Source organism: Capricornis sumatraensis, chromosome 20, assembly GCF_032405125.1.
Source record: "Capricornis sumatraensis isolate serow.1 chromosome 20, serow.2, whole genome shotgun sequence".
Taxonomy (NCBI): Eukaryota; Metazoa; Chordata; class Mammalia; order Artiodactyla; family Bovidae; genus Capricornis; species Capricornis sumatraensis.
Window position 1 is genome coordinate 45,180,237 of NC_091088.1, and position 14,987 is coordinate 45,195,223.

General features: G+C 43.7%; 1 protein-coding gene across 2 annotated transcripts; it reads left to right on the forward strand.

Annotated features, from left to right (window-relative positions):
• The first annotated feature begins 532 nt into the window (after positions 1-532).
• Positions 533-14,756, forward strand: ZNF23 (zinc finger protein 23). Of its 2 annotated transcripts, XM_068993425.1 has the most exons (7): positions 533-660; positions 754-870; positions 5,737-5,801; positions 9,551-9,677; positions 10,340-10,453; positions 12,404-13,307; positions 13,392-14,756. In XM_068993425.1, exons 3-7 carry the CDS (start codon positions 5,769-5,771, stop codon positions 14,200-14,202), a joined length of 1,989 nt encoding a protein of 662 aa, XP_068849526.1. In that variant the 5' UTR covers positions 533-660; positions 754-870; positions 5,737-5,768; the 3' UTR covers positions 14,203-14,756. The 2 variants fall into 2 exon arrangements, with proteins under 2 accessions (XP_068849526.1, XP_068849525.1); XM_068993424.1 differs by having other exon boundaries at positions 12,404-14,756.
• Positions 14,757-14,987: the final 231 nt, after the last annotated feature.

Consider the following 14,987-nt stretch of genomic DNA (forward strand, 5'->3'; position numbering starts at 1 on the left):
TGGTGGTCATTAGGAAATACTTGTTTTAAAAAGGGGGCCTTAGGTTTGACATCGTGTGATCAGGGGTCCAGTCCGGAAACTCCCAAATCTGGTTATACCTGCAGCTTTACTACGATAAAAATTTCCGACGCTGGCCCCTGGTTTGGGTTCACCGCTCGCCTTATTCTTGCCTTCCCTATCCCACCTCGAGGAGCACTGCTTTCTTTATTAGATGGATCCGTAGCCGGGAGAAGTCAGGCTAGACTACCCGGGATTCCGCTGCAGGGGGCGGGGCCAGAGCACATCCAAGAAGGAGAGATGCTGCTGCTAGAGAGACTCGGACACGGTCTGGTGACGTACTTCCGGCCGCGCCGCGGAGCGGCCAGCTTCGGAGGTGAGTGTGGGCTGCGGGAGGCGGGGGCGGTGCCTGGTCAAAATCTCTGGTTGCGGTTGTGATGCTCCAGTCTCCGTTGAGGTGGATCTCCCGTGTCTGTGGGCTTCTTCCGCTCCTCTTCGCGCCTATTTTAGATTTAGTAGCCGATTACGTTCCGTCGGATAGAAGGCGAAGCCTGGGTTATTGTCACAACCGCGAAGCCGCGAGCAGTTAGCACTTTGGAGAAGATGCTACTGGCCTTTTGGGAGCTTGTGTTGGAGCGGCCAGAGGGTGGAATATTTGCAGAGGTGAAGAGGCCTAAGATACGTGTTGGGTTAGTCCAGGGGCTTTTATCTGTATGTGTTTCAAGTATAAGCTTCATGTGCCTTACTTCCTAACAGGGTGAATCGAGGTCAGTGGGGGAACAGAAAAAGCCAAGCCCCTCCAGGGCACCCGAGAGCGAAAGAAGCCCAGATTTTGGAGGGCACTGTCTTCTGGAGCGATGTTAGTTCCATAAGGTAACCTGGCCCCACCGTCTCTGGGGCTGTGGGATGACGATGACCTGGGAATGATTTTTACAATGTGGAATATACTGATTTTCTCAGTCCTAGAATACCCATAAAATAGTTATTGAATTGCTCATTTATACCCTCAGGAAAGCAAGTTTACTAAAAATGTAAAGCAGTAATGAAGACATATATATGTGTGTGTGTGTGTGTGTATTTGAAAAGCTTTTGGAATGTGGTTTGTAGTGTTTTCAAAGGAAAATTTGTGGTCTTAGGTGTTAACTGCCAAATAGGGAAGAATGGAAATAAATTTAAAAATCATACAACCTCAAGAAGGCTTTGGGTACAGGTCTTTTTAGCCTAACAGTATTTAGTTAAAATATTATTTTTCAGAGCCATCACTTCCCATTACTGCTTCAGTGCAGTAATGTTGTGGTATGGTTAGGCTCACTTGCTGTTGTTTATAGTTTTTGGAGATTGTCACCCCCATTCCATCCTGGCTCGCTGATTTTTTTTTTAATATATATATGTATGTGTGTATATGTGTGTGTGTATTTTGATATGCAAAGAAGTACTATGGTTAGAAAGAACAAAAAGACACACTCAGTGAGGTGCCATTTCCTGTCACCCCTTCTACTTCTACACCCCAGGTTTCCTTCCACCCTGTTTTCATTCCCTGAGTTGCTTTCACCGACTTCCCATCCACACCTGAGGCACCTTTTCTCCTTAGTTTCTGGTTTTTCCTTTTATTTCTTTTTGCACAAATCACCAGATATACATATATTTTCTTACAGTTCCTTTTTGTTTTATACAAAAGATAGCACAATAGCTTTTGCATGTTGAAAAGTATTTCATATCATATAGATAAGTATATATTTTCAATGTAATTCATGTATTCAGAAGATTGATCTAGCATGGCATCTTTGAAGCATAGTAGTGGTGTGAGCAATGAAACACTCCAATAAAAAGGAGAATATTGCCAGTATGGCTGCATGTGTTTGTATGCTCCTCCCCACTCCAGCTCCCACTTTCTGTCTCCTAGAGGTACTCTTTTGAATTTTGTGTTAATCATAGCCTTTGCTGTTGTTGTTTAGTTGGTAAGAGTCATGTCTGACTCTTTTGCAGCCCCAAGGACAGTAGCCCTTCAGGCTTCTCTGTACATAGTATTTCCCAGGCAAGAATACTGGAGTGGGTTGGCATTACCTTCTTCGAGGGATCTTCCTGACATAGGGATCGAATCTGATCCTGCATTGCAGGCAGATTCTTTACCACTGAGCCACTAGGGAAATCCATCATTCCCTTACCTATTTTAAAAAATAATTTTATCACGTATACTTGTTTCTGTAAATAATGTGATTAATTCTGTTTGTTTTTGAGTTTTATGAAGGTAGTGTCATGGTGTCTGTAAGTCTTCTGGGCAAGTCTTCTGAGACTTGCCTAACTCAGTATTATGATCCTAAATTCATCCAGATTGTGTGTGTTGCTGAGTCATTCATTTTTGCTAATGGGTGATGTTCCATTGTAAAAATGTATGACAGCTTGTTTTGCTGAAAGTCTTCACTTCATCTCAGGGTCAAAGGATTTGTTAACAAAATAAGCCACTTGTTACATACAAGTAAACAATAGCAATATTTATTAGAGAATTATATAGCTTACTTTTAATATACTAACATTAAAAGAAAAGAGAAACAGCAGAGGATACATCACCAAATTGGGTTTTGACCAACGTCCAGACTCAAACAGCACTGGGTCCCATGTCACAGCACATCTGGAGTCCCAACTGGGAAAAGGTCCCAGGCAGGGCATCCTCTCCATGGGTGAGACTTCAAAGATTGCAGTTTGGGTTCTCTTTTATGATCCAGGAAGCAAACTGATATCATTGTCAATCTGAGCAAAACTGCAGCACTGGTAGTATGTTAATTTTTTTTTACAATGCTGTTTGCTTTGTTCTGCAAATCTTGGAATGTTGCTAAGTCTCGGAGTGTTTGGCCAGACCTCCTCCAGGGACTTAACAGGTTCCAAGATCTGCTCCCTATGTGTCTATTGTGTTTCTCTTCTGACACTCAGAGCAGGTGTGGCTGGCACCCACAGCAGTAGTCAGGGCAGTGTGCAGGTGGGTCAGAAGCAAGGTCAGAGGCCTGCTCTGCTTTGTCTCTGAAGCCTAAACAAGACTATGTATTTAATTTCCGTAACACTGCTTGTTCATGTATTCTCAGTGGACAGGTAAGGTGTTTCCAATTATTTTGTTACTAAAATACTGCTGATAATGAATAATTTTGTATGTATATCACCTACATATGAGAGGTTCCCTAGGGTATTAGTTTTAAAATTTAGGCGTGAATGTTGAATTTTATCAAACATGTTTGACATCCACTAAGATGGAGAGTATGTTTTTATTTCTTTATTAATGTGAAAAGTATAACCTGTATGCCAATATTGAACTTTACTTGTGTTCATGGGATGTTCCCTCTTAGTCATGATGTCCCGTTAATAAACTAGTACTAACTTATTTTGCTGGTATCTGCTACTGTTTAAATAGTGTTAGAATTATTCATTTCTCAAAGATTTGAAAGGATTTGCCCATGATATATAAGGACTCAGAGTTTTGTGAGAGTTCACTCTTTACTGGGTTTGTAAACAGTTAGGTAAAAGTAATCATGGGTTATGGATAAAACGTTATGTAATAAACTTGGTAGAACCTTTTGTAGTTTAGCATTCCTTAAAAGCAGAACATTGGACAGAGGCTTGTGGACGGGCTGTTTATTTGGAAATTTAGTCCTGGGACAGAGGTAAAGACAAGGGGAGTGAAATGGAGAAGGAGGGACCAACACAAGGATGCGCTGCCAGGCTGGTCTCTCAATGGGAGAGGGGTGCTCTGACTACAGGGTCTTTGAAGAGCCTTGGAGTCTCATGGCTGCCCACCTGGGAGACTAAAGGGGAAAGTGTTTATCCACTCTATCTGCTGTTGGTCAAGGGTGGCATCACAGGCTTTAACTCCCCTGTCCTTCAGGACCCAGTGGATGTGTGCAGATGTCCTACACAGGGCAGAGAAGCCCCAGGGCAGGAGCCACGACCATGTGTGGTATAGACCTTTGAGGAAGCATTGCTAGGTTGTACTTGTGCAAAGCTGGTCAAAGCCTCTGGAACTGGACTAAGAGTGGACAAGAGGATTTGGTAAGGTGCATAAGGTATCTCTTACAGAGCTAGAGAAACAAATTTTACAAAGCAGAGCTTAGGGGGACACATGTGCACTCATGCATTCATGTCGATATATGGCAAAAACCAACACAATATTGTAATTATCCTGCAATTAAAATGAATTAATTAATTTTAAAAAAGCAGAGCTTAATTAAAAAGTAGAAAAGGAAGTGGTGTTCAAAATTAAAAAGCTGGTTGTTTAAAAATAAAACAGAGTTAACATAGATAAACCACAATTCAGCCTAATGTTTTTAGTCTGCCTGGGTTGCCATAACAAAACACCGTACACTGTTTACTTAAACAACAGAAAGTGATTTCTCTTAATTTTGAAGGCTAGAAGTCCAAGATCAAGGTACAAGATAATTTGATTCTTGGTAAGGATTCTTTTTCATTACAGATGGCTGCTTCTCACTTGTGTCCTCACATGGCAGAGACAGAGAGCTCTGGAGTCTCTTCCTTTTCTTAGGGCACTGGCTCTATCAGATTATGACCTTGTTTGACCTCATTACATCTTCATGAGTCCTGTCTCCAAATATAGTCACATTGGAAATTACGGCTTCAACATTCAAATCTTGAGGGGAGACACTCAGTCCATAACATTAAGTAAAGCTAAAAGGTCTCGAGAACACATATATCAAAAGAAGTAGGAAAAGCAGAGAAGCTTCAGGTATGGAAGAAAATGAAAAAAAAAAACACAAGCCAGTGTTTCCCATAATCCTATACTCGTTAAAATTCTGAAAGACATGGACAGTATTTTAAGAAAATAGAACATCTCAAGACTGACTTTGGAATCAGTAAAAATCAGGAAATAACCAGTCCATGTTTGTGTGTACAGTATATGTCAGAACTGTAAAAATCCCAGAGTTCCTGGCAGTGAGCATCGATGTCACGGCTGGGAGGACCTCTGGGCACAGAACCATTGAACAGATCACTCCTTTCATTTGGAATATAATGAACAAGGAGTGCTAGGCCATGGGACCCTGGATAGTATAGTGACTCCCTCTCTCAGGCAGCTGAGGCCTTGGCTTCTTTGCCATCAGAAGCCTGGAAGGTATGAGGAGCCAGCCTGGTATCTCACTTGCAGCCCAGCATCCTCATCGTAATGCTGGGCTGGACAGAAGCCTAACTTCCAAGATCTGTACAGAGATATCAGTACCCCTGAGGGCTCTCAGCTGTATGGGGGAACAGGCACATGGGAGAGAGCGGCTATACCTTTCTCTATGAACTGCCTACCTGGGGCCTGACTCTGAGGCCTCTGTATGGGGGCTGCAGCCTCTCTATCTTGGCTTCTCTTGTAAAATAGAAGGGGCAGCTCCTTAGAGAACGACAAATAAGCCCAAGACCTTGGGAATGTTCTATCCCTTGAGCTGAACTGTTGCTACATGAGTCTTTGTTTTAGTATTCTTCAGGCTCTACCTGCATTTTATGTACACACTTTTGTGTGTACAGTACATGTCAGAATTGTAAAAATCCCAGAGTTCCTGGCAGTGAGCATCGATGTCATGGCTGGGAGGACCCCGGGCGCAGAACCATTGAACAGATCACTCCTTTCTTACCATGGCAGGTAGCTTCTGCTCGCTTCTGGATGCTGGCTGCCTGTGTCTCAAACCTTCTGTGAGGGGCTATATGGTTCCTGATGGGGGTGACTTCTCTTGTACTTATTCCCCTGTTTTCCCTCAGCTCCAGTCCTCCTCTGAGAGGGAGATCAGGTGATGGCAGCCATGCTTCTGACATCCTGGCCCCAGGTGAGCTGTGGGTCCTTCATCTCTTCCTCTGAGCAGTTTCACATGGAAGAAAACTGAGAAGGGAAGCCGGTGAGCCTTGCTGTGAAAGCTGGAGGGGCCCTCCATGCTTCCGCCTGCTGGGCTGGAGCTTGTGGAAAGATGGTGATGTGGAGGGATGGGGTCCAGAGACCAGGAAAGGAAAGACACAAGTGAGGGGAAGGCAGAGGTATAGTGTTCTGCATAGTGGTTTGTCTTGCTCTACCAGCAGAGGGCTCTGGCGAATAAGAGAAGTGGAAGCTGCCTGTGAATGGAGGAAAATAGCAGAGGACTAGGATTCCAGGAAGGGGAATCTAGATAAAGAGGGATAGCAGGACCAGATCCACATAAAGGTGGTTATGCCTATAATTCCAGGGCAAGCAGAAGATGAGAGTGGGGTCAAGTGAAGGAAAAAAGAAAGGATGTACTGTGGGGTGGGATGTCTCACTGTGTCCTGGAGAGGCGTTCAGGGCTTGGGGTGCAGTGGTCAAAGTTTAGTTCTCTGTTAAGAGCTGTGGATACTCTCCCCCAGAATAACAAGCAAACAGAATTTTCCATACAATTTCAGGGATTTCATGGCCCCTTGATGCTCATCCATGGACCTCCATGGACTGTCAGTTCAGTTCAGTCGCTCAGTTGTGTCTGACTCTTTGCAACGTCATGAATCGCAGCACACCAGGTCTTCCTGTCTATCACCGACTTCAGGAGTTCACCCAAACTCATGTGCATCGAGGCGGTGATGCCATCCAGCCATTTCATCCTCTGTCGTCCCCTTTTCCTCCTGCCCCCATTCCCTCCCAGCATCAGGGTCTTTTCCAGTGAGTCAACTCTTCGCCTAATTTGGGAATAGTCATAGTCACAGTGACTCTAGTTATACCATTTGAAGCTTACTATACTGCAGCCACCATACTAAGCACTTTACATGGATCACTCAGTCCTGACTACAGCGCTGGGAGATAGGCACTGTGTTGTGCTCATTCTGCCACAAGAGAAACAAAAGGCAAAGAGGATCGAAGTGACATGTCCACAGTCACCCAGGCATTGCATGACTCTTTACTGTTCAGCCCTGTGTCACATGTGGGACCATAATGTAGTCAGACTTCTTATGGCTATATAGGGAATAGTTTTGAGGGGAGATTTGAAAGCAGAGTGACCACTTCAGAAAAAGTCCCATCAGTCTAGGTGATGTAGGTTTCATTAAGACAAGTGGTTGCTAAAGAGGAGGATGCTTAACATAATTCAGGTAATGCTTAACATAAAATTCTCTAGGACAGTGAGTCAAAGGATTGGGGTGGGGTAAAGGAGGGAGGATCCAGGAATGAATCACCAGGTTTCTTTTTTATGCGGATTATGGGGGGAGACACCAGCTGAGATTTGAATTCAGGAGGAAGCACCGGTTGTCGGATAAAGTGGGTGGTGGCTGGTGTTGAGGGCATTTCATTTTGTACTGCGAAGTTATTTGATTTATCCAGGTCACACAATGAGTGACTCACAGAAATGCTCACAGATTGGACTAGAATGGTTGATGGGTTGGCTGCTACTGCTAAGTCGCTTCAGTTGTGTCCGACTCTGTGCGACCCCACAGACGGCAGCCCACCTGGCTCCCCCGTCCCTGAGATTCTCCAGGTAAGAACACTGGAGTGGGTTGCCATTTTGGACGCACCCATAGGCTTCGCACTCCTGGCCTTGAGGTCTTACCTTCCACGCCCAGCTTACTGCACCTTGCCCTCACCCTCAAGCCAGCTCCAAAGCATATCCATGGCTTCTATCACATCCACCCCCACCTGCCACAGATTTCTCTCATGCTCCCTCTATGAGAGGATGCACAGCCTCTGCTCCAGTACCTCCAGCAGAGGAAGCTCAGTGCTGCCCAGATCAGCTGGGCAGCATCGGGGTGGAGAGTAGGGTAAGAGGAGGCTGCCCATTCTGCTTCCAAATGGGTTTCACTGAAAGCCTGTTTTCTGTAACCCTCTCTCATTCAAGCCTCATCTTGTCCAACTTCACCCAAGACTTCACTGTCTCTCCAAGGAGGTTTGGGAAAGAAGAAAAGTCACCATCTTTTCAGTTACTCCTCTGTATCACTCCACACTCAGCACAGACTCCTTCCTCGGCCTTCTGAAACACCTTTGGGACACACCAGCAACAATCTGCCTCTCAACTATTCTCTTTCTTGCCTGGAGAATCCCAGGGATGGGAGAGCCTGGTGGGCTGCCGTCTGTGGGGTCGCACAGAGTCGGACACAACTGAAGCGACTTAGCAGTAGCAGCCAACCCATCAACCATTCTAGTCCAATCTGTGAGCATTTCTGTGAGTCACTCATTGTGTGACCTGGATAAATCAAATAACTTCGCAGTACAAAATGAAATGCCCTCAACACCAGCCACCACCCACTTTATCCGACAACCGGTGCTTCCTCCTGAATTCAAATCTCAGCTGGTGTCTCCCCCCATAATCCGCATAAAAAAGAAACCTGGTGATTCATTCCTGGATCCTCCCTCCTTTACCCCACCCCAATCCTTTGACTCACTGTCCTAGAGAATTTTATGTTAAGCATTACCTGAATTATGTTAAACATCCTCCTCTTTAGCAACCACTTGTCTTAATGAAACCTACATCACCTAGACTGATGGGACTTTTTCTGAAGTGGTCACTCTGCTTTCAAATCTCCCCTCAAAACTATTCCCTATATAGCCATAAGAAGTCTGACTACATTATGGTCCCACATGTGACACAGGGCTGAACAGTAAAGAGTCATGCAATGCCTGGGTGACTGTGGACATGTCACTTCGATCCTCTTTGCCTTTTGTTTCTCTTGTGGCAGAATGAACACAACACAGTGCCTATCTCCCAGCGCTGTAGTCAGGACTGAGTGATCCATGTACAATTGAATAAGACAGATCCTGGTAGAGAATAGTTGAGAGGCAGATTGTTGCTGGTGTGTCCCAAAGGTGTTTCAGAAGGCCGAGGAAGGAGTCTGTGCTGAGTGTGGAGTGATACAGAGGAGTAACTGAAAAGATGGTGACCTTTCTTCTTTCCCAAACCTCCTTGGAGAGATAGTGAAGTCTTGGGTGAAGTTGGACAAGATGAGGCTTGAATGGGAGAGGGTTACAGAAAACAGGCTTTCAGTGAAACCCATTTGGAAGCAGAATGGGCAGCCTCCTCTTACCCTACTCTCCACCCCGATGCTGCCCAGCTGATCTGGGCAGCACTGAGCTTCCTCTGCTGGAGGTGCTGGAGCAGAGGCTGTGCATCCTCTCATAGAGGGAGCATGAGAGAAATCTGTGGCAGGTGGGGGTGGATGTGATAGAAGCCATGGATGTGCTTTGGAGCTGGCTTGAGGGTGAGGGCAAGGTACAGTAAGCTGGGCGCGGAAGGCAAGACCTCAAGGCCAGGAGTGCGAAGCCTATGGGTGGGTCCAGTGCTGGTTCCGCCAGTGAGGGGCGTGGTAGCTTAACTGAAAGAAAGCAATTGCATTAGGAGAACTCAGTCATGTGAATTTGTTTTCTCATTTCAACTTAATGTCATCTTTTGTAAGTATGAAATATGGCATGAGGTTTCTCTGCTGTGAGCCAGATATGCCATGCCTTACATTCCAGGTATATTTTGTAAATATTTTCCCCTATTACCTCTGCTCTCCACAAGCGCCTCCTCAAGCCCTCATACTGCCCTCTGCCCCTCACCTAGGGCATGAGCCATGGAATTGGCCGTAGGGCAGCAGGAACCTGTTGTTTCAGAAGTCGGTGACCTTTGAGGATGTGGCTGTGTACTTCACCCAGACGGAGTGGGATGGCCTGTCCACTGCACAGAGGGCCCTGTACAGGGATGTGATGCTGGAGAATTATGGGAATGTGGCTTCTCTGGGTAAGCACTTTCTCCCCTGGGGCTCAGACTGCTTATTAGGGTTTCCTGGCTTCCTTTTCCTTTATTGGTTGCAAGGGGGCTTCTGGTAATCTTTTACAGAGTAGGAACCCAGGAGCTGATTCCTAATCCCCTAGACCCAGGGGTTGCTGGGAAGGGTGAACCCTAAGCCCTTTTGGGGCCAATATAGGACTCTGCTGGGACTGGCATGCACTCTTAATTCACCCTATAGGCTGTTCTGGATACAGAGAGGAAAAAAAGTAACTTCCTGTTCTGCGGTATTACCTTCAGGTTCCCCATCACCCAGCCTGCATCTCTTGAGTCTTTCTAGGAATCTCAGTGTACTTGGAATATTATTTAGGCTGTGGTCAAAAAATGGTATCTGTCCCTTTAGGCAGAATGTCTTTATTTGCCCTGCATGAAGTGTCTCGGTCTGGCCCTGCCCAAATCCTCCCACATCTTCTCAAGCTTCTGCCTCCCACCTGACCCTACACATACACTTCCTACCCACCCACCCCACCCCCTTTCCCATAGTTCTTAGGCACAGGACCCCCCTAGGGCTCATTCCTTCTCTCCCCATTACTAACACAATCTGAGAAGAGGTTTAGGAAATCAGCTGTGGGAGATTATTCACCTGCCTTTCCTTTTTCCTTTCCCTGAAACAGGATTTCCCCTTCTCAAACCTGCTGTGATCTCACAACTGGAGGGAAGAGGTGAACTGGAAGGCCCATCTCCACTGGCCTCTGGAGCAGGCACGGGCCCCCAGGGCCTCTGGACTGGTAAGGGAGGCACACATTGCCCTTATGCTGGAAAGTAGTTTAACCCTTTAGGAAGAAAGTCAACTTCAGCAACATAGAAGCATGCCATGTTTCTTGGCCAGGTGTACAGAGTAACATTTAAATAAATTTTGATTTCTAGAGATAGGAACATTTGAGACCTTTCTGTTTTTGTAGTTCGCTATTTCTTTATAATTCCAAGAACAGATCTTTTTTCGAATGGTTCATTCTAATTCTTTTCAATCCTAATTTTGTTATCTACCTTTCTGAAACAAAAGGAATGGATTCAGTACTTCTTTGGGTCCTTGCTATTTTCTATGCACTATACACTTAATATGAAGGATACAGAATTAAGTCTTTTAACCTAGGCTTTGGAGTAGACTTTCTCAGATCCAGTCCTAACTGTGCTGCTTCATAGTTGTGTGACTTTGAGCAGGTCTGTTATTTGTCTTCTCTAAATCCGCTGGATCATGGAAAAAGCAAGAGAGTTCCAGAAAAACATCTATTTCTGCTTTATTGACTATGCCAAAGCCTTTGTCTGTGTGGATCACAATAAACTGTGGAAAATTCTGAAAGAGATGGGAATACCAGACCACCTGACCTGCCTCTTGAGAAATCTGTATGCAGGTCAGGAAGCAACAGTTAGAACTGGACATGGAACAACAGACTGGGTCCAAATAGGAAAAGGAGTCCGTCAAGGCTGTATATTGTCACCCTGCTTATTTAACTTCTATGCAGAGAACATCATGAGAAATGCTGGACTGGAAGAAACACAAGCTGGAATCAAGATTGCCGGGAGAAATATCAATCACCTCAGATATGCAGATGACACCACCCTTATGGCAGAAAGTGAAGAGGAACTAAAAAGCCTCTTGATGAAAGTGAAAGAGGAGAGTGAAAAAGTTGGCCTAAAGCTCAACATTCAGAAAATGAAGATCATGGCATCCAGTCCCATCACTTCATGGGAAATAGATGGGGAAACAGTGGAAACAGTGTCAGACTTTATTTTTGTAGGCTCCAAAATCACTGCAGATGGTGATTGCAGCCATGAAATTAAAAGACGCTTACTCCTTGGAAGAAAAGTTATGACCAATCTAGATAGTATATTCAAAAGCAGAGACATTACTTTGCCGACTAAGGTCCGTCTAGTCCAGGCTATGGTTTTTCCAGTGGTCATGTTATGGATGTGAGAGTTGGACTGTGAAGAAGGCTGAGCGCTGAAGAATTGATGCTTTTGAACTGTGGTGTTGGAAAAGACTCTTGAGTCCCATTTGCTTCCTAGTGCTGTCAATACTTGCCATCCCTTGTTGCCACATGTTGGATTCTGTGCCTTTTCCTTCTTAAGCAATTTCTATTTTTATTAACAGAAACTGCAAAGTGTAGTAAAATATGATGTGATAGAAGGAATGTTGATCTGGCAGATAAGACCTAGAGTTTTGTCCCACTGCTGTTATTCTTAACCTTCTTGTTATTGGCTATTGGTTTAGAGACTGGTGATCTTTAAAAATCATTACTTTACTATTTGTAATATTTGCACATGCTCAAAACAGTACAAAAAGTGCATAAGTGGAAGCAGTGGGGAAGTTTCCCAAAATTCCTGTGCCAGTTTGTTCAGTTTCTTGTGTATTCTTGCAGGAGATTTCTAGCCATATTCAAATAGACGTATGTTGGCCCTTTTCACTTTCTGTACACAAATGGAAGATATTTTACATACCATATCTCAAGTTGTTTTTCCAGTAAACAATGTATCTGACATCTTTTCACATCAGCACACATGGGTTTATTTCATTTTTTAAAATAAGTATATATTATTCCAGCTTTAGATTCTTTGGCCCAATCTGGTGATTTTAAAGAGCCCTCTCAATTACTTTGATCATGTATTCTGTCACAGTTCTTTTTCTTTTTTTAAACATGGTTCTTACATGATATTTTATGTTTTGTTTTTTGTATTAGATATTGATATCCAGACTGACAATAATTTGACAGAAGAAATGTATGAAGAAAAATATAATATATCACATGAACTTCAGAGGAACTCTTTTCAGGAAACAGACTTTTCAGAAACCTATATCCTAGAGAAAAAGCAGGAGGTCCACTCAGTAGGAAGTGTGAAGAAAGAAAACAGCAATGTCATTGACGGGATGGCGAAAGACAGTACTAGCCCAATGGAGGAGTGTTTCTTTAGTCAGAGTCCAAATTTGAATCAGTGTCATACCATCTCCGCTGGAGAGCAGCCCCCTGAGTGTACAGGACGGGAGAAAGCCTTCAGCTTTGACACAAAACTTATTCAACAGGAAATAATTAATTCTGGGCAAAGACCATTTAAATGTGAAGAATTAATGGAAAACTTTAGCTATAATTCTCAACTTAATCAGGGTCAAGATAGCTACACTGGAGAGAAGCCCCATCAGTATAAGGAGTGTGGCAAAGCCTTTAGCATCAGTGCAAAATTAATTTGGCATCAAAGACTTCACAGTGGGGAGAAGCCCTTCAAATGTGTAGAGTGCGGTAAAAGCTTCAGTTACAGTTCCCATTATATTACACATCAGACAATCCACAGTGGGGAGAAGCCCTATCAGTGTAAGGTGTGTGGAAAAGCCTTCAGTGTTAACGGGAGTCTCAGTAGGCATCAGAGAATCCATACAGGAGAGAGGCCCTATCAGTGCAAGGACTGTGGGAGCAGCTTTAGCTGCAGTTCTGCGTATATCATACATCAGAGAATCCACACTGGAGAGAAACCTTATGAGTGTAATGACTGTGGGAGAGCTTTCAATGTTAATGCAAAATTAATTCAACATCAGCGGATCCACACTGGAGAGAAACCTTATGAATGTACCGAGTGTGGGAGAGGCTTCAGGTGCAGTTCCCAGCTTAGGCAGCATCAGAGCACCCACACTGGAGAGAGGCCCTTTCAGTGTAAGGAGTGTGGAAAGGCCTTTAGTAGTAATGCAAAACTCATTCAGCATCAAAGAATTCACACAGGGGAGAAACCCTATGAGTGTACTGAATGTGGAAAAGCCTTTGGCGTCAAAGGGAAATTAATCCAGCACCAGAGAATCCACACGGGTGAGAAACCCTATGAGTGTAAAGAATGTGGCAAAACCTTCAGGTGTAACTCCCAGCTTCGGCAGCATCTGAGAATCCACACCGGGGAGAAGCCCTACGAGTGTAATGAGTGTGGAAAGGCCTTCAACGTTAATGCGAAGTTAATGCAGCATCAGAGGATTCACACTGGGGAGAAACCCTTTGAATGTAATGAGTGTGGGAAATGCTTTACTTCTAAAAGAAACCTACTTGATCATCACCGAATCCACACTGGAGAAAAGCCCTACCAATGTAAGGAATGTGGGAAAGCCTTTAGCATCAATGCCAAACTAACTAGGCATCAGAGAATACACACTGGGGAGAAACCTTTCAAATGTATGGAATGTGAGAAAGCATTCAGCTGTAGTTCTGACTATATTGTGCATCAGAGAATCCATACTGGAGAGAAACCCTTTCAGTGTAAGGAGTGTGGAAAAGCCTTCCATGTTAATGCTCATTTAATTCGGCATCAAAGAAGCCACACTGGAGAGAAACCCTTCAGATGTGTGGAGTGTGGCAAAGGCTTCAGCTATAGTTCTGACTGTATTATACATCAGACGGTACATACTTGGAAGAAACCCTTTGTGTGTAATGTGTGTGGGAAAGCCTTCAGGTTTAGCTTCCAACTTAGTCAGCATCAGAGCATCCACAGTGAAGAAAAGTCTTAATGAAAGGGATGTAGAAAATTGTCAGCATTAATGCTGAACTGGATCAAGTGTCCTCAGATTCACCGTGGTTGAAAACCCTGAAAGGGAAATTAATATGGCCGAGTCTTCATAGGGATACAAGTCTTTTTCATTTTACTCAATTTTAAATCAAGAATGATGACCAGTTTTCAAATAACATCCAAAAATAGTTTGGTTTATACCAACAACCAATAGAAAATATAATGAAGGAAAATATTCCATTCCCAATAGCATCAAGAAGAGTCAATTTTCTGGGTATAAACTTATTATGTAGGACTTATGTGGAGAACTTACAGATCTTCACTGAGGGCCACAGAAGGGAAGTAAAGTGGAAGAGAGCAATACTTTCTTCTTAGATAGAAAAACTCTTTAACTACTTACCTAAATTAATTTATTGCCCTTTAATTTTTGACAACAAGCATGCATCAGTTTGTAAAGAGGTATAACAATAAAGCTTTCCTTAAGGGAAAAATATGAGTAAATCTTTTTATTTTCATGCAATGGAGAAAACCTTTCTAAGCATCAGATGAAAGCTAGAAACCAACCATGAGGGAAAATACTGATAAATTGACTTTTCAAAATTGAATCTTTATGCTTTTGTTTTGAATAACTCCAAATAAAAGATAAAGCACCAAAAGTGGAAATAAATTTGTAAAATTCGTGTTATTAACATGTAGTACATAATATACAAAGAGATCTTACAGTTAAGAGAAATTCAAAAACCCAGCAAACAACAATAGCAAGCAGCTTTTAAAAAAGATATAAAA